This window comes from Schistocerca americana, chromosome 5, assembly GCF_021461395.2.
Source record: "Schistocerca americana isolate TAMUIC-IGC-003095 chromosome 5, iqSchAmer2.1, whole genome shotgun sequence".
Classification (NCBI taxonomy): domain Eukaryota; kingdom Metazoa; phylum Arthropoda; class Insecta; order Orthoptera; family Acrididae; genus Schistocerca; species Schistocerca americana.
The window spans coordinates 682,100,100-682,120,312 of record NC_060123.1 but is presented as its reverse complement, the minus strand read 5'-3'; the positions used below and the strand labels follow the sequence as shown (position 1 = coordinate 682,120,312).

The 20,213-nt window shown below is 46.1% G+C and overlaps 1 protein-coding gene and 1 pseudogene across 1 annotated transcript in view; both read right to left on the bottom strand.

Moving 5' to 3' along the window:
* Positions 1-20,213, bottom strand: part of LOC124615504 (UDP-glucosyltransferase 2-like) — a 61,293-nt gene that overhangs the window by 36,794 nt on the left and 4,286 nt on the right. The window contains exons 2-4 of the mRNA XM_047143459.1: positions 16,873-17,157; positions 12,088-12,339; positions 1,589-1,909 (exon numbers count right to left, since the gene is read on the bottom strand). Coding sequence (XP_046999415.1) covers positions 1,589-1,909; positions 12,088-12,339; positions 16,873-17,157 — 858 coding nt within the window. The remainder of the gene's footprint in view (positions 1-1,588; positions 1,910-12,087; positions 12,340-16,872; positions 17,158-20,213) is intronic.
* On the bottom strand, positions 16,518-16,635 carry LOC124617119 (annotated as a pseudogene).

The following is a 20,213-nucleotide window of genomic DNA, read 5'->3' as shown; positions in this document are numbered from 1 at the left end:
CTTTGCCACAAATTACTTTTTTTCCAGTATAATTCAGTACCTTCTTATTCGCTCTTTCCTCTACCCGTCTAGTCTTCCACACTCATCTGTGGCATCACATTTCAAAAGCTTATGTCTGCTTTTCTTTCTTCGTGCACATTTCACTTCTGTATAGTGCTACAACATACCAATACCTGAAGAAAAGACTACCTAGCGTTTGAATTATTATACAATGTTATAAATTTCCCTTTTTCAGAAACCATGTTGTTAGTATTGATGCTGATGAAGCCCCATACTCCGTAACAGAGCGTAGGGAACGATGCAGGAGAACCGCACTGCCGTACTAGGCAAGGTCCTAGTGTAGGTAGTTTGCCATTGCCTTCCTCCGACCGTAATGGGGATGAATGATGATGAAGACGACACAACAACACCCAGTCATCTCGTGGCACCGAGCGAGGTGGCGCAGTGGTTAGCACACTGGACTCGCATTCGGGAGGACGACGGTTCAATCCCGTCTCCGGCCATCCTGATTTAGGTTTTCCGTGATTTCCCTAAATCGTTTCAGGCAAATGCCGGGATGGTTCCTTTGAAAGGGCACGGCCGATTTCCTTCCCAATCCTTCCCTAACCCGAGCTTGCGCTCCGTCTCTAATGACCTCGTTGTCGACGGGACGTTAAACACTAACCACCACCACCACCATCTCGTGGCAGGTGAAGATCCCTGACCACGCCGGGAATCGAACCCGAGACCCCGTCCTCGGGAAACAAGAACGCTACCGCGAGACCACGAGCTTCGGACTTTGTTAGTATTGGCAGTCTGTATTTCATATCCTCTGTACTTCGGCAATCGGGAATTTTTTGCTCCTGAAACGCCTATAACCATTGATTAGCTGTAGTGTCTCACTGTCCTATCTAATTCTATCAGCACATCTGATTTAATTCGATGACATCCCATTCCTCTCATTTTACTTTTGTTGGTGTTCATATTACAACCTCTTTTCAAGACGTTATTCAATCCACTGAACTGCTCTTCCAACTCCTCATACGGAATTACAGTGTGATCGACAAACCTCAAGGTTTTTACTTCTTATCCTGAAATTTCATTTTGATTTCCTTCACAGATTGTTCATTGTACAGACTGGATAAGACAGAAGATAGTCTGAAACCGTGTCTCACTGCCTTCTCAACTGCTGCTTGCCTTTCATATGCTTCGACTCTTATAACTGGAGACTCTTTTCTGTACAGGTTGAAGATGACGTTTCGCTGCCTGTAGTTTTTCCCTGTTTTCTTAAGAATTTCGAAGTGTGTTCCAGTTAGAAGTTTTCCGTAAATGTACGAATGTTACATATCTAGGACTGCCTTTTTTCACCTTATCTTCTACTGTAAGAGGCTGCTAAAACTGTAATGAGTTGGATAGTTGAAAGAAAGAACTGCAGCGCCAGACCTAGATATGAGTTCGGAAGTCATCATTTGATGGTAATGGATGTACCAGTTGTGCTGAAATAAAGATAATGATTGGGAAGCTATACCGAAAAATGTATCAAAACAATGTTGAGGCTCATGACTGGCACAACAGCCAGTTACTTTAGAGGTGGGGCAGCGGTACACACCTTTGGCAGAGGCTTGGGCTGTTGTATGTGGAGGCCCCCGACCTCGATCATAGCAGGCACGAGTGGTATGGGCTGGTTGAGGCTGAAGTGGCTGTTGAGGAGCATGAGGCTGGTGTTGTAGACCAGACGGCTGGTGGGGGGCCCGGCGCTGCCCAGCGCGGCCCGCTCCACCTCGTCGATCACTCGCTCCGAAAGCCACCAGTTGGCCAGTCTCATCAGCAGGTAGAATGCACTGTTGGCCGTCCTCTCCCAGAATCCCAGCGGCGCCACCATCGACAGGAAGAAGTTCTCCATGTAGGCCGGGTGGTCGGGGTTCCCCATCTGCAGAATTATGAAACAGTTACACAATGAAGCTAATCAGACGTTATGTTTGGAGTCATGAACGACGACGGTCGAGTTTAGACTCATACTAAGCAACTACGTCACGCATTCTCCGACCAACGAGGACCGTTCAGCACTGTACTCAGCTCTGTTCTGTGAACCTTGTAGTCCATGCGAGGATTATGCTCGATGGTAGCGAGTTACTTGGCGAATTTTAGTTCCATTTGTTGCTATTTGTCATGGATGATGTTTCTGGTAAGCGACAAATTCTATGTAAGCAAGCGTCAGATTTAATTTCAAACACACACTTTCTTCAAGTGGAAGACATGTTTATCGAACTGGAAACGCCGGCCGGTATGGCCGAGCGGTTCCAGGTGCTTCAGTCCGCTACAGTGCAGGTTCGAATCCTGCCTCGGGCATGGATGTGTGTGATGTCCTTAGGTTAGTTAGGTTTAAGTAGTTCTAAGTTCTAGGGGACTGATGACCTCAGATGTTAAGTCCCATAGTGCTCAGAGCCATTTTTGAACTGGAAACAGTGCAATCCCCATCGCTGACTCGACCGGCGTGGACCGCCATCATTCGTGTTTCGACCTATATAGTCAGCCGGCAAATATATTTCAATAACAATAATTTTAGTACAAGTAGGATAGGCGTTTCACATGTGAATATCAACTGAAAGCTACATATGATTCTATCCCTTAGAGGTACCCATGGATGTTGACTGCTGCATTCCATCCGCTGCTCCAAAGAGTACAAGACGTTTCCTGTGTGATTAAGATCAGCTGATGAAGTTGCCAGTAGGCGAGCGATGGGTTGCGTGAGTGTTAGTGAAAACAGGCTCATAAGAATGAACATGCTTTTGTCGTCCTGGAAGACGACAGTGTCCACAGCATTGGCAAAGTGAAAGTGAAGCAGGAAGGCCAACGCTTCACCACTGAAAGCACTGAAATAAGTGCATTGGTAACCTGAATAAGTGGGATCAGTCGTGGTGCGAAATATATTTGCAAAACATCTCGTAACTGATTCCAACCCTAGCTTCACTCTGGGTGAGACGCCTCATTCGGCTGTGGATATAGTCAGTGCCTTTCAACATTTGTATAGAGCCAAACTCGCGATTCGTCGAACCGCAGTACACGCCCCCAGGCAACTACTGCAGAGTAACTGTGTTGTTTTGCCCATTGCGGGCGTACACCTCGTGTGTTGCTGAGATACGCGACTCCAAATGTCCTTCATATTAATTTCGCTTTACAACGATCGCTCAGAGACTGGTTGAGATGGGACTCCCTTAGCTAGCAACAGCTGCAATTCTGTCTGGTATTGAAACCTAGTGTCTCCGGTCTCTGTCGGTTACCGTTTCATTACGACTATTGTTATTACGCCGTGTTTCTTCCTGCAAGTGGTACAACTCTCCTTAGAGACCCATTGCACAGCCCACGTTGTAACGTCAAAAGACTTGGGTAGCTTCATTCACTGTGTGGTCACTGACACGTACAAATACTACAGATCCTTCTTCCCATTCTGTCACGTCTGTGTATATCAACCCAACTTACTTGGCTATTTCATCCAACCGATTGGCACTCAGACACCACTCCACCGCTCTTCCTGACGTCAGCAGTGGGCGGTCAAATGACGGCCTTGTGCCAGTTTTACATCATCTACAGCGCCCCAAAGTGACCTGTGTCACCAATCTTCCGACTGGATAGCTCACTCCACCCCTCTCTTTCTCTAAAATGTTTTAATGTAAATAGGATTTGTAAAAGCAGCCAGTGAAGAGTAAACTGTATTTGTTTTGGTGCCCACCTGAACCTAAGGCTGAGGGTTTACCTAAAATGACTCTAGCCCAACTACTATGGTTACTATTTAAGATGTTCGCTCAATTGAATCTATAACTTTTAAATTCTTTATATTTATTGTGCAAGCTCACAGTTTTGTTGTTCAGAGTCAACTACCTCTTTTCGTACGATGCAAACCTTCTTTTTCTTGTACCTATGTCCCGCATCGGCGCAGGGACAGCGTGGTTATTTCACGGATTTGGAGTGGTTGGTATAAGGGGTGGCCGGATGCTATTGCCACCGCGCTGCTGCTACGGTCACAGGTTCGAATCCTGCCTCGGGCATGGATGTGTGTGATGTCCTTAAGTTAGTTAGGTTTAAGTAGTTCTAAGTCTAGGGGACTGATGACCTCAGAAGTCCCATAGTGCTTAGAGCCATTTGAACCATGCCTTTACTGCAAGGTAAACGACAGCATCATCTGCAAACAATGTAAGAGGATTGTTCAAGTAATTTCTTAAATCATTTGGATATACATTAAGAACAGCTGAGGACATTTAACGCATCCTTGGGAACCCCAGATAACCATAATCTTTCTTCCTTACTTTCGTAACTCGATGAAGCGAAATCCAGGAATGAAAGGCAACGGCCTAGTTCCTTTCTTTTCACAATGCTTTTTTCTATCTGAAATTATGTTCGTCAGACTCTGATTATGTAATCGCCGAGGGTTTCCTTCCTTTCTTTTAGGATGTAGTTTATGCTGCGACCAAAGTCATTACATAAGAATAAAATATTTAGCCTTCAGTGCAACCGTTGTACAATACATTTAATACTAAATAATGAGACCAGAGATTACACATTGTTAATATCCTCTTGTACAAAGACAGTACTGTACTGGCGGGAGTGATGGTCACCTTTAAAAGGGTAAAACAGATGTATGCAACAGGAACGATGCTCCTGCGGAAGGTGAGAAGGTTCAGTATACTAGACAGGTAGAGGAACGAATATATTAAACAAAGGCTGCACATATAGACCTCAGTGATAAAAATGCTGCAATGATGGAAAAATATTGAAATCTTCATATGAGCGAGTGGGGATGCATCGTCCTGACATGCAAGATGGAAGGCTCAGAAAAATCGCCTTGCAGAGGAACTAGACTATTTCTCGAACCCTTGTGTACTAACGGTTTGTTTTATTTCAGTTTACTGAGTGCATTTGCTATTTCCAAACAAACAAATGTCATCCAGACTCTATTCAGCGAGAATGTTAGTCAGGATTTGAGACAATAATTTTTGTCATATAGCTCACATCGGAACTAGATAAAGTCGAAAATCAATAAAAGTCTTGACGAAAATATTATAAGCACTTTCACGTTGTGTGGAATGCAAAAAAATGAGAAATTTGTTTCTGTCGGATAGCAGCAAAATGAAACTTTTCCAGGACAGGTTAATTACAAGTTAAACACGATCTGATTTAGGTATAAAACATTTGTCAGGTACGGTACGGGGAATGTATGTGTGTGTGTGTGTGTGTGTGTGTGTGTGTGTGTGTGTGTTTGTGTGCGTGTGTGTTTTGTTTGGGGGATGGAGGGGACGCGTAACTGCAAACTGCTCATCAACACCAAAACAGCTGGCGGTTACAACCTGAGTAATGCAATAATCACTGAGCTCAAAAACTGCACGGAGCGGAAATGAAGACGGTGTGCAGGAATCATTATGGGGAAAAATACAGCGCTAAAAATGAGTACGTGCTTCGGTGTAACCAACTGACAGAATTCTTAAAAAAAGTAGCTATAGCTGTTGAAATGCATTGTGAGGGCCGTGTGACGGGAACCAGCCGCGCGCTAACTATGTGAAGGTCGTTGCCATGAGGCATGGCTATGTACAGGCTAGTAACCGACAGGCACAAAACAAATAAAGTGTAACAGTTATAGTTATTCAGCGCATAACGTTGTGTGGGACAGCAGCCAACTCCATTGGCAGTGTTATCGGCTATATTTCTCAGCGCCAAGCGTGTTACACATGTGCATAAATTCACTTCGGCGTTTCTTTGGAGTCATCAGTTGCATCTAAGGCATTTTTCTTTTTAAAATACACGGGAATGCGCCACGACTCGTTAGTGTTTATTGTGGTGATCGTTACTTCTGACATTATAAAAATACTACTCCACGTTCACGGTGTCTACACTACTGGAAATTGAAATAAGAACACCGTGAATTCATTGTCCCAGGAAGGGGAAACTTTATTGACACATTCCTGGGGTCAGATACATCACATGATCACACTGACAGAACCACAGGCACATAGACACAGGCAACAGAGCATGCACAATGTCGGCACTAGTACAGTGTATATCCACCTTTCGCAGCAATGCAGGCTGCTATTCTCCCATGGAGACGATCGTAGAGATGCTGGATGTAGTCCTGTGGAACGGCTTGCCATGCCATTTCCACCTGGCGCCTCAGTTGGACCAGCGTTCGTGCTGGACGTGCAGACCGCGTGAGACGACGCTTCATCCAGTCCCAAACATGCTCAATGGGGGACAGATCCGGAGATCTTGCTGGCCAGGGTAGTTGACTTACACCTTCTAGAGCACGTTGGGTGGCACGGGATACATGCGGACGTGCATTGTCCTGTTGGAACAGCAAGTTCCCTTGCCGGTCTAGGAATGGTAGAACGATGGGTTCGATGACGGTTTGGATGTACCGTGCACTATACAGTGTCCCCTCGACGATCACCAGTGGTATACTGCCAGTGTAGGAGATCGCTCCCCACACCATGATGCCGGGTGTTGGCACTTTGTGCCTCGGTCGTATGCAGTCCTGATTGTGGCGCTCACCTGCACGGCGCCAAACACGCATACGACCATCATTGGCACCAAGGCAGAAGCGACTCTCATCGCTGAAGACGACACGTCTCCATTCGTCCCTCCATTCACGCCTGTCGCGACACCACTGGAGGCGGGCTGCACGATGTTGGGGCGTGAGCGGAAGACGGCCTAACGGTGTGCGGGACCGTAGCCCAGCTTCATGGAGACGGTTGCGAATGGTCCTCGCCGATACCCCAGGAGCAACAGTGTCCCTAATTTGCTGGGAAGTGGCGGTGCGGTCCCCTACGGCACTGCGTGGGATCCTACGGTCTTGGCGTGCATCCGTGCGTCGCTGCGGTCCGGTCCCAGGTCGACGGGCACGTGCACCTTCCGCCGACCATTGGCGACAACATCGATGTACTGTGGAGACCTCACGCCCCACGTGTTGAGCAATTCGGCGGTACGTCCACCCGGCCTCCCGCATGCCCACTATACGCCCTCGCTCAAAGTCCGTCAACTGCACATACGGTTCACGTCCACGCTGTCGCGGCATGCTACCAGTGTTAAAGACTGCGATGGAGCTCCGTATGCCACGGCAAACTGGCTGACACTGACGGCGGCGGTGCACAAATGCTGCGCAGCTAGCGCCATTCGACGGCCAACACCGCGGTTCCTGGTGTGTCCGCTGTGCCGTGCGTGTGATCATTGCTTGTACAGCCCTCTCGCAGTGTCCGGAGCAAGTATGGTGGGTCTGACACACCGGTGTCAATGTGTTCTTTTTTCCATTTCCAGGAGTGTATTAAGACGCAAATTTGCTCCCTTCTCCATGTGGCTGACGTGTTGTGCAGTCCATAGCAAACAGTTTACTGCTTTGCTAGCAAATCAGCCAGTGACATACACGTCAGTCTTGTAAATTGGAGGCCTATGTACGATGGGAAGTCCACAAATTTGAACGAACTCAGTCCGGAAAGGGGAGCGCGCTTGTTTATACTTCACAATGTATTTCTATTAAATTACTAAGAAAGCCGTAGAATATTATAGGAAACATGAAGTAGATTTAACTAAGGCGTTTAATTGTGCTGATCACGAAATATTGCTCCAAAAGTTGGACTATTACGGAATACGGGGAGCAGCTCACAATTGGTTCACTTCTTACTTTCACAACAGACAACAAAAGGTCGTTATTCACAGTGTTAAGAATGGTTGTGATGTGGGGTCTCAGTGGGGTACGGTCAGTTGGGGGGGGGGGGGGGGTGTCCCAGGGATCAGTGTTGGGGCCACTCCTGTTCCTTATTTATATAAATGAAATGTCCTTTAGTATTACGAGTAATTCTAAACTACTTCTGTTTGCTAATCACACTAGCTTGGTAGTAAAGGATTTTGTGTGCAACATCGGCTCGGTTTCAAATAGTGCAGTTCATGACATAAGTTCGTGCCTTGTAGAAAATAAACTAACGCTAAATCACAGTAAGACTCAGTTTTTACAGTTTCTAACACCCAATTCAACAAAACCCGACGTTCTAATTTCACAGAATGGGCATATGATTAGTGAAACTGAACAGTTCAAATTTCTAGGTCTTTAGATAGATAGTAAACCGTTGTGGAAATCCCACGCTCAGACTTAATGCTGCCATTTTTACTATTCGAACGGTATCTGAAGTAAATGATCGTTCGACGCGAAAATTTGTCTAGTTTGCTTATTTTCATTCGCTTCTGTCGTATGGTATTACATATTGGCGTAACTCTTCCCATTCTAAAAGGATATTTTTGGTTCAGAAACGGGCAGTTCGGGCAATAAGTGGTGTAAGATCGCGAGCCTCCTGTCGACCCCTCTTCACTAGTCTGGGTATTCTGAAATTGGCCTCTCAATACATATATTCCTTACTGTCGTTTCTTGTTAACAGTATCAGCTTATTCCCAACAATTAGCAGCTTTCACTCAGTTAATAGTCGACAGAAATCCAATCTGCATTTCGATCGCACTCCCCTAACTCTTGTGCACATAGGTGTACAGTATACTGCTGCATCCATTTTCAATAAACTACCACAAGAATTGAAAAATCGTAGCAGTAGACCGCGCGCTTTCAAATCGAAACTGAAGAGTTTCCTCATGGGTCACTCCTATTGGGCTGAAGAGTTCCTTGAAAAATTAAGCTGATTATTATGTTATATTGTTGATTGCGCTTACTTGAAATTATGGCTTGACTTTTTTCGGGTTCATGAGTATTTTATTTTTGTCTGTTATTACTTTTATTTGGTAATTTCATCTACTGACACGTTCCATGACCTTGGAGATTTCCTCCTCAATTTGGTCCTATGGAACTAGCTCTGTAAAGAAAAATAAAATAAATAAAAAAATATACACATAAAGCAATCTTTGCATTCAGAAGCCGCGTCTCCAAGCATTATACTACAGTTGACGAAACGATATTCCAGTCCATAACGTCATATTTACGATGATTGCAGCCTTTAACGTTATTGTCCTACATTTAATTATAACAAACTGAGCGTATAAAGGGCCTTTTTTAATAAATCTTCAATGATCTGGTACTCCGAAAGGTCGTATTTTCATAGGAAGCAAGCTGTAACACGAATACCAGGAAATTCGAAAATCCCTCGGCGACCAATATGTCGTTTTTCGTCATTTTAAGATCGCACCAAAAAGACGAGTTTTTGAGACAGTGTGCTAGTGCTTCGAAGTAGCGTGCAGGGGGTGATTCACAATTCCTGTTACAGTGGACTTCGTAAGAAAGTTTTGGTAAGAAACCCATTCCAGATATGAAACTTTTGGATATAAAATGAGTCGGAAGGTCGAATCACTTCCGAATATCCCTCTTCACGGAGGGTACACAAACTGAGAAGAGGGCGCCGTCGTCGGTTCCTCCTATGAATATGACGTCACATAGCACAACGAGCGCGAGAAACTGGTACGCCGCACTTTCGACTTTGAAGCGAGCGCCCTTCGCCGCGTGGAAGAGAACAGGACGACGAGTACTGGAAAAATCATTCGTGCCGTGGGCTCCTGTAGCCCTCGAACAGCTTGCCACCTAATATAAGGGGAACCATGTCAAACCCAACCCAGGGAAAACCCAAACCTGCGCCTTCCACCTAAAGAACAGACTATCTGCATTAAGACTACAACTTAACTGGGAAGGAGTGCCCCTGGAACATTGCGGAACACCAAAATACTTAGGCGTCACCTTGGATAGAGCACTCACCTATAAAAAGCACTGCATGAACACTCAACACAAGGCAGCCGCGAGAAACAACATTGCGCGCAAACTAACGGGACACCAGCCAGCCCGTCGTCGACTAAAATCTAAAAAAAGCTTCCTGCACACAGCAGAAAACATAGTCGGGCACCGCAGAAAGTGAGGCTGGCAATGTGGCGGGAAGAAAACGCGCACCTTGGGGAATGGTTAGTCCCAAACGAAGAACTCTCTCCCGGCCATATGGGAGGATGGACGACATGGAAATCTCTTAATAGGCTGCTCTCTGGTGTCACACGATCCAAAGAGAATATGCGCAAATGGGGCCTCTCAAATGAACCGGCGCTGTGTGACTGTGGACACACTCAAACCACCATCCACCTCACGCAGTGTGTGCTGTACCCAAGCACAGGATTTGACGAATGCCACCCCGGAAGCGCTGGACGTTGCCAGGTTCTGGTCAGAGACTTCATAAAATAAGAAGCTATTTGCCCTGCTTATACAGGGTGTTACAAAAAGGTACGGCCAAACTTTCAGGAAACATTCCTCACACACAAAGAAAGAAAATATGTTATTTGGACATGTGTCCGGAAACGCTTACTTTCCATGTTAGAGCTCATTATATTACTTCTCTTCAAATCACATTAATCATGGAATGGAAACACACAGAAACAGAACGTACCAGCGTGACTTCAAACACTTTGTTACAGGAAATGTTCAAAATGTCCTCCGTTAGCGAGGATACACGCATCCACCCTCCGTCGTATGGAATCCCTGATGCGCTGATGCAGCCCTCGAGAATGGCGTATTGTATCACAGCCGTCCACAATACGAGCACGAACAGTCTCTTCATTTGGTACCGGGGTTGCGTAGACAAGAGCTTTCAAATGCCCCCATAAATGAAAGTCAAGAGGGTTGAGGTCAGGAGAGCGTGGAGGCCATGGAATTGGTCCGTCTTTACCAATCCATCGGTCACCGAATCTGTTGTTGAGAAGCGTACGAACACTTTGACTGAAATGTGTAGGAGCTCCATCGTGCATAAACCAGATGTTGCGTCGTACTTGTAAAGGCACATGTTCTAGCAGCACAGGTAGAGTATCCCGTATGAAATCATGATAACGTGCTACATTGAGCGTAGGTGGAAGAACATGGAGCCCAATCAAGACATCACCAACAATGCCTGCCCAAACGTTCACAGAAAATCCTTGTTGATGACGTGATTGCACAATTGCGTGCTGATTCTCGTCAGCGCACACATGTTGGCTGTGAAAATTTACAATTTGATCGCGTTGGAATGAAGCCTCATCCGTAAAGAGAAGATCTGCTCTGAAATGAGGATTGCCACATTGTTGGATGAACCATTCGTAAAAGTGTACCCGTGGAGGCCAATCAGCTGCTGATAGTGCCTGCACACGCTGTACATGGAACGGAAACAACTGGTTCTCCCGTAGCACTCTCCATACAGTGACGTGGTCAACGTTACCTTGTACAGCAGAAACTTCTCTGACCCTGACATTAAGGTTATCGTCAACTGCACGAAGAATTGCCTCGTCCATTGCAGGTGTCCTCGTCGTCCTAGGTCTTCCCCAGTCGCGAGTCGTAGGCTGGAATGTTCCGTGCTCCCTAAGCCGCCGATCAATTGCTTCGAACGTCTTCCTGTTGGGACACCTTCCTTCTGGAAATCTGTCTCGATACAAACGTACCGCGCCATTGCTATTGTCCCGTGCTAATCCATACATCCAATGGGCATGTGCCAACTCCGCATTTGTTAACATTGCACTGACTGCAAAACCACGTTCGTGATGAACACTAACCTGTTGATGCTACGTGTCAACACAAGCACCGAAGTCAGCATTACATTCCTTCAATTCGGCCAACTGGCGGTGAATCGAGGAAGTATAGTACATACTGACGAAATTAAAATGAGCTCTAACATGGAAATTAAGCGTTTCCGGACGCATGTACACATAACATCTTTTCTTTATTCGTGTGTGAGGAATGTTTCCTGAAAGTCTGGCCGTACCTTTCTGTAACACCCTGTATATCTGTATACTTTTATACTCTTTTTGCATTTGTTATATACTTGATATGTATGTGTTAATCATTCTGATTTTACGTACGATGCTTCTGACACGATTAAATAAACTGCAACTGACGTAATCCAGTATGGCGTCTCGTAAGTTCGGTGCGCGGCGTAAAGCTTATTTAGCATGTCAGTGGCCACGCTCCTGGCACGCTGCAGGAAACCTGACACGACTGATTGTGTCTCTTGCACTCGGGAATGCAGTGCAACGCGGAGCCTCGCGTTCTGACGTCACGAACCTCGCCCGGCTCCGCGGCCGCGCTCGCTTTAGCGCCCCGCCGCCTCTACGCCGGCCCAGACTGCTACTGACCCGGTCGTGGACCCAGGGCAGCGCGACGCTGGAGACGACGCCGACCAGTGGGGCGTGGAAGCGGTGCGCCAGCCCGGCCATGCAGTCGCCGGCGAACGCCTCGGCCAGCACGAGGTCGAAGCGCGCGTCCGAGGCCAGCAGGCGGCGCACGGCGGGGGCCTCGTAGGCTTCCCGGCAGAAGGCGCCCGCCTTGGCGCACAGCTGAGCCCACTGCCACATCGCCCGCAGCAAGCTGCCCTCCTTCATCGGCAGCTGCGCACAAAACACTGTGCGTCACTGCGGTGCATTCGATGAACAGCACTCTCCTGAAAGACGTCAAAAGTCACACCAACATATAATTCTTATAATTAAACTCTCCTCGAGAAATTCCAGTCTCATCTTTATCTACGATAATGGTGGAAACTGAATAAATGAATTAAATTTTGTGACATAGACATCACTTGAACCCAGGTCTCGCTTTCGAGGCAACAGTGCTAACTACACTACTGGTCATTAAAATTGCTACACCAAGAAGAAATGCAGATGATAAACGGGTACTCACTGGACAAATATATAACACTAGAACTGACATGTGATTACATTTTCACGCAATTTGGGTGCACAGATCCTGAGAAATCAGTACCCAGAACAACCACCTCTGGCCGTAACAACGGCCTTGATACGCCTGGCCATTGAGTCAAACAGAGCTTGGATGGCGTGTACAGCTACAGCTGCCCCTGCAACTTCAACACGATACCACAGTTCATCAAGAGTAGTGACTGTCGTATTGTGACGAGCCAGTTGCTCGGCCACCATTGACCAGACGTTTCCAATTGGTGAGAGATCTGGAGCATGTGCTGGCCAGGGCAGCAGTCGAACATTTTCCGTATCCAGGACCTGCAACATGCGGTAGTGCATTATCCTGCTGAAATCTAGGGTTTCGCTGGGATCGAATGAAGGGTAGAGCCACAAGTTTTAACACATATGAAATGTAACGTCCTAAGTGCCGTCAGTGCGAATAAGAGGTGACCGAGACGTGTAACCAATGACACCACATACCATCACGCCGGGTGATACGCCAGTATGGCGATGACGAATACACGCTTCCAATGTGCGTTCATCGCGATGTCGCCAAACACGGATGCGCGTGTTATGATGCTGTAAACAGAACCTCGATTCATCCGAAAAATGACGTTTTGCTATTCGTGGACCCAGGTAAGTCGTTGAGCACACCATCGCACGCGCTCCTGTCTGTGATGCATCGTCAAGGGTAACCGCAGCCGTGGTATCCGAGCTGATAGTCCGTGCTGCTGCAAACGTCGTCGAACTGTTCGTGCAGATGGCTGTTGTCTTGCAAACGTCCCCATCTGTTGACTCAGGGATCGAGACGTGGCTGCACGATCCGTTACAGCCATGCGGATAAGATGCCTGTCATCTCGACTACTAGTGATACGAGGCTGTAGGGATCCAGCACGGCGTTCCGTATTACCCTCCTGAACCCACCGATTCCATATTCTGCTAACAGTCATTGGATCTAGACGAACGCGAGCAGCAATGTCGCGATACGATAACCCGCAATCGCGATAGGCTACAATCCGTCCTTTATCAAAGTTGGAAACGTGATGGTACGCATTTCTCCTCCTTACACGAGGCATCACAACAACGTTTCACCAGGCAACGCTGGTCAACTGCTGTTTGTGTATGAGAAATCGGTTGGAAACTTTCCTCATGTGAGTAGGTTGTAGGTGTCGCCACCGGCGCCAACCTAGTGTGAATGCTCTGAAAAGCTAATCATTTGCATATCACAGCATCTTCTTACTGTCAGTTAAATTTCGCGTCTGTAGCACGTCATGTTCATGGTGTAGCAATTTTAGTGGCCAATAGTGTATTACACCACCGCAGCACTTCAACTAACACTCCTGCACGGACTACGGAAGTCCAATGCCCTCAGCAACACAATCTCCCAATTCATATCGTCAGCTTAATTTCCCTTTAAATCGTCGCTATTGCCATTGCCATTGGACATTATGTCCAACGCTTAGGTACTATTTCAATGCTGGAGCGCCCTGGCAATAGTGACGATTTAGGGGGAAAATAAGCGGAAGATTTGAATCAAAGTTTGCGTTGCCGAGGGCACCTTAGGCAGTCTGTGCAGCTGTGCTGCTGCATTGGTGTAATTGTCAGCATTCCTTCCTTGAAAGCACGGAGACCAAGGTTCGAATATTAGCTGTGGCACAAATTTTAATTCAATTATTCAGTTTGTCAGCCGCTGTGGGCGAGTGGTTCTAGGCACTTCAGTCAGGAACTGCGCTGCTGCTACGGTCGTAGGTTCGAATCCCGCTTCGGGTATGGATGTGTGTGATGTCCTTAGGTTAGTTAGGTTTAAGTCTAGGGGACTAATGACCTCAGATGTTCAGTCCCATAGTGCTTAGAGCCAATTATTCAGTTTCCATCATTATCGAGACATAATTGTTTAACATTCTTCGCTCTTTTAGTAAATCAAATATCGAATGTGGCCATTCAGTCTGTTCCTAACACACTGTTTCAGAAGGAAAGCCCTTTGCCCGTCGCAACTTAGATTTTCCCCTGTAGTCGACGTTATCGATTTGAGAGATAGAGCAACTGTTTACATACTTAAGGTAAATATTTATTGTTCCGTGTCAGTTGCACATTTTCAATTAGATAACAGTCTCTATCATCATCAGAGCCAAGCAGTCTCGTCAGCCATCCGTCTTTTCTACTCGGAACCACTGCAGTTGCAAAACGCAGTGATCTGAAGTTATGTGGTTCCGAGTAAACAAGACGGGTTGCTGACGCAGTTACTCCTATCTGAGAATAATACAGAGTGATCGAAACATGCATCCTAACCAAAAATGTACATCTGAGACGGTAAAATAAATGAGAATTACCGTAAAAAAAATTTTTCCATTGTAAAATGCTTCTCATGCAACATAACACGTACTTTCAGTTATTACATAAAACTGCTTGAAGCTATCCGTATCTTTCCATATCAGTCTTTTCACTTGCACGGCGTGGGCAAGTTTCAAGTGCCCATAATACATGCACGTAAGACAGGCAATCCAACTTACACAGTCCACACCCAGGTTCGATGCAGTATTGCCTATGTCAAGGTGCATCAAATGTTTTCCAAGCGTGTTTTATTTTCCCCGGCCTGTATGCACTTTATCAGCGTTCATCGCGTGATACAAGTTTTTCTTTCAGGAATTATGCCTTACATCACAACCATGTATTGGAAGTCAGAACCACCTCTCATTCACATTGAAGATTAGCTTCCATTAAGTACTACTGCGAAGCCGATTCAGTTTACATTCCGGCAGTTCTTTTTAGGAAAGCAATATGAAGTAACTGAAGTGCACAAATCCATACCTATATCTACATACATATTCCACAAGGCGTGGTGGAGGGTACCCCGTACGACTATTATTCATTTCCTTTCTTGTTCCACTCGCGAACACAGTGAAGCAAAAAGTGCTGTCTCTGTGCCTCCGTACAAGCACTATTTCCTCTTATTCTATCCTCTTCATCCGTACCCGAAGTGTACGTTGATGGCTGTACGATCGTACTGCAGTCAGCTTCAAATGGCGGTTCACTAAATTTCCTCGATACTCTTCCTTTCATCCTTTTGAGTCCCAATCCAGTACAAGTTTTTCACTTGTCGCCACTGAATTTAATTCAGTGCTTCATTTCGGCTGAGATTTGTATTTCTCTTTAATTAAAATATGTCAGTACGATCAGTAACTTGATTTATACAGACGTTCCAAGTCAGTAGTATTGCGAAAGAAATAGATCCATAAGGGGAGGATAACTAAACCGAAACAAAATCTACCAATCACTGCCAGATGGAAATTTCATAAAACAAAAGAGAGGTAGAGGTTGTCACTATGATATGGAGATTGAAAAAGAAGAAAAATATGCCACATGAAAATTGTGTGCTAGTTCCCTGACACTATGTTCAGTAATATTACATAATAATTTAATTTTCTTCCCTATCTTCCACGTCTTTACGAAGTAGCGAATCCTTTGGACGGCTTTTTAGCTGTGTTTTTTCCCTATTTCTTTATTCTGTTTATATGATAGTTAGCAGTTGCTCCAGTCCTCACAAGCACAGTTTTTAACAACATTTTGGCTTTCTCATTTATCACTCTCAACCAAAATTTAATGGCTTGGCATATAATCACACGTGTATCATTATGAAGAAGTTCCTTAGGATCTAAAAACTAAGCTCTGCCTGAACAGGTCATGAAAGCCCAACGGTACCGACCGGCCGCCGTGTCATCCTCAGCTCACAGGCGTCACTGGATGAAAATATGGAGGGGCAAGTGGTCAGCACATGGCTCTCCCGGCTGTATGTCAGTTTACGAGACCGGAGCTGCTACTTCTCAATGAAGTAGCTCCTCAGTTTGCCTCATAGGGACTGAGTGGACCATGCTTGCCAACAGCGCGCGGCAGATCGGATGGTCACCCATCCTAGTGCTAGCCAAGCCTAACAGTGCTTCACGTCGGTGATCTGACGGGAACCGGTGTTACCACTGCAGCAAGGCCGTTGGCCCTATGATCTACACTGTCGAAAGATTATGATGCTGTGCTGTGTGGTAAAGAGAGAGCAACGAGAATCCTCGAAGTGTGTAGGTCGGCAGGTGGCAGTCACTGTAGGAGGGGCAACCTGGTGGACTCGGCCGGGATACATCGTAGGTAACGCGTTATCGTGCGCGAGCTCTGCGAATAAAATCAGTGTGGGCCTGTCCACTGTGTGCCTCCGTTAGAGAAAGCGTGTAGACAACTCACGTAAGGCGAGGGGGGGCCGCCCTGCGTGGCAGCGCTGTTGAGGCTGATGTCTGTGTAGTTGGGCGGCGGCGGCTGCTGGGGGAAGTGCGAGATGACGGTGAGGTGGTGGCCGCGGTCGGCGAGCGCGCGCAGCAGCGGCTGCAGCACGCGGAAGTGGCTGGCGGAGCGCAGGGGCACCGCCGCCAGGATGCGGGCGCCGGACGCGTGCACGGCCGCGGGACTCAGGAGGGGCGCCAGCGCCAGAGGCAGCCACAGCCACAGCCAGGGCAGGCGGGCCCGCGACATCTGCAACACCCACACCTGCTGTCTCTCCCACCTGCTGCTAGGAGCTCGCTCCTATACTACAAAACCCCTTTTCCTACCTCATCAAACCATTCCCGTCCATCCTTTTCTAACAGCTTTTTCACAGTCCTCCACCTTCTTCATCTCACATTCTTTTCCAAACTACTCCCCCACAACAATTTTCATCTTCTTTTCGCTTCCAATGACTTAGTGCTATGAAGTGTTTCGAGCGTTTGTGTAATATCTACTTCCAATTTTCGTCGTGCTTTTAAAACAACAATAATTTACCTAAAGTCTATACAACAAATGTCTGTTTAAGGGGGGTAGGACGTCAAACGGGCTGGCTTGGAGCAGGAGAGGCACCAGAGGACATTTTAATTTCCACTGCCTATACTTTTACAAGTAAATTCATAAAACTTTGTCAGCATGACCACAAATGATTCAGGATTCACACTTGTAGCAGCGGAAGTTCAAAAACATAACAAAATATTTTATTTTTTTTTACATGTGAAATTTCATCATTTTTTCACTTAGTATTGGCTGCATTTGTTGCTATAGGTACACTTTTCTTCAGAAATAAGAGAGACTGTTCGACGAATATTGCCCAGCATACAAACCATACTTACAGTTGTCTGAAACTCTGTTATCCATTTAATTTATGAAAAAATGAATGAGCTGTTACGTTTTAAACTTTATATTTTGAAAAAAATTAAAATTTGTAGTTAATTATCTCAATTTTTACCACAGTTTTTAATAGATTTGGAAAATTCTAGAGTTTCGTACACCTGTAAGTATGGTTTGTGTGCTGTGCAAAATTCATCAAAGAATCTCTCTTACTTGTGAAGAAAAATGTACCTATAGCAACAAATGCAGCCAACAGTAAGTGAAAAAATGGTGAAATTTCATATCTAAAAAAAAATTAATTTGTTATGTTTTTGTACTTCCACTGCTATGAGTGTGAATCCTGAATCCTTCCTGGTCATTCTGACAAAGTTTTATGAATTTATTTGTGAAAGTATAGACAGTGGAAATTAAAATGTCCTGTGGTACCTCTCCTGCACCAAGTCGGCCCGTTTGACGTCCTACCCCCCTTAAATAACTTTAGAAACATATTCTAAAATTTCATTTGAGTAAGCTATGCTTGTATGTTTTAAAAATGCAGAAGAGTGACAGCACACCACTGATGAATCAGGTTCATCCTCCTGGGTGAGGGAATTAACAATGATGAACGTAAACAGAACACATTTGCCACACAAAAATAGCTCTGACTAGCACTCAGTCATAAACTAACAATGGATGCCCATCTCCTAACCACACACGAGGAGCTCACTGGAGTGTACAACTAGTAATCAGTCTAGCATGGCGTTTGAATCCTTCCACGTTGCTCCACGTTCCACCAGTCAGGAGGCATGGCAGACGGGCCATGTGACAGCCTCCGGCGACTGCCCGCGGAAAGAATTACACTGTCTCGAGTTTTAGCTCTCCTACAGGGCAGGTGGCCCAGGCCATCTGCCGCACTCTACTAATTTTTAGGCCGTCAATCTCTGTCTTTGTTGTAACAAATGTCTGGCACTCTCTTTACCGTTCAGCTTCCGCACCTGTAATACCGCCGTTTCTTTAAAACCTTTTAACTTTCTGTCACCCAATCCCGTTGACTATGCAACTGGCGAATGTAATAAGTACATCCATCCAGAAGGGTGCGACTGTAGGCCACTCCTGCAATAAACGCAGAAATTTTCTGTCAATGTGTAGCATTTTATCGCCCCTGACATACCACATCTTCCATTCCATTTACATCCTAATCGTGCTATCCTATACAATACCATCACATGCCCTCAAGCCTAAACCTACACACTCATCACGCGCTGCCCCAACGAAACTGTAATCACGTTCCCCTACCAGAACATCAAGTCCGTCTATATCTCTACCTATTTTTATAGTTTTTCTTCAGTCGTCATTGGTCCCGTTCTTTCTAGATCTGTTTCGAGCCGCAGCGATGGGGGATATTTGTTGTTTTGCTGGATTCCTGATATTCATGCTACAGTCGTGAAATGGTCGTACGGGATAATCCCCACTTCATCGGTACCTCGGAGATGCAGTGTCCCATCGCTCGTGCGCCGACTGTAACACCACGTTCGAACTCACTCAAATCTTGATAACCTGCCATTGTAGCAGCAGTAACCGATCTAAGACCTGCGCCAGATGCTTGTTGTCTTATATAGGCGTTGGCCACTGCAGCGCCGTTTTCTGCCTGTTTTCTTACCTCTGTATTTCAGTACGCATGCCCATACCAGTTTCTGTGGCGCTACACTGTATTTCACCTATGCGCTCTTCCAAGCCATTTGCTAGCTACAACTGAAATTGGAATGTGATCAGCTTGCTTGTTTCATCCTGATATTTGATACCGTTTCTAAATTTATTCTTGGTTTACATTACTACTTGATCAGTGTACAGACTGAATAACATCACGGTTGGCCACAACCCTGTCTTGCCCGCTCATGAACGATGGTTGCATTTCATGTTCTTCATCTCTTACAACTGCAGTCTGGCGCCTGTAGAATCTGTGCCGGCCGGGGTGGCCGAGCGGTTCTAGGCGCTACAGTCCTCGTGGCATACTATCCACAATTTCATCAAGGCACTGTTGGTCCAGATTGTCCCACTCCTCAACGGCGATTCGGTGTAGATCCTTCAAAGTGGTTGGTTGGTCACGCCGTCCATAAACAGCCCTTTGCAATCCATCCCAGGCATGTTCGATAGGGTTCATGTCTGGAGAACAATCTGGCAACTCTAGCCGAGCGATGTCGTTATCCTGAAGGAGGTCATTCACTAGATGTGCACGATGGGGGCGCGAATTGTCATCCATCAAGACGAATGCCTCGCCATTATACTGCCGATATGTTTATAGTATCGGTCGGAGAACGGCATTCACATATCGTACAGCCGTTACGGCGCCTTCCATGACCACTAGCGGCCAACGTCAAATGGTTCAAATGGCTCTGAGCACTATGGGACTTAACTTCTATGGTCATCAGTCTCCTAGAACTTAGAGCTATGTAAAC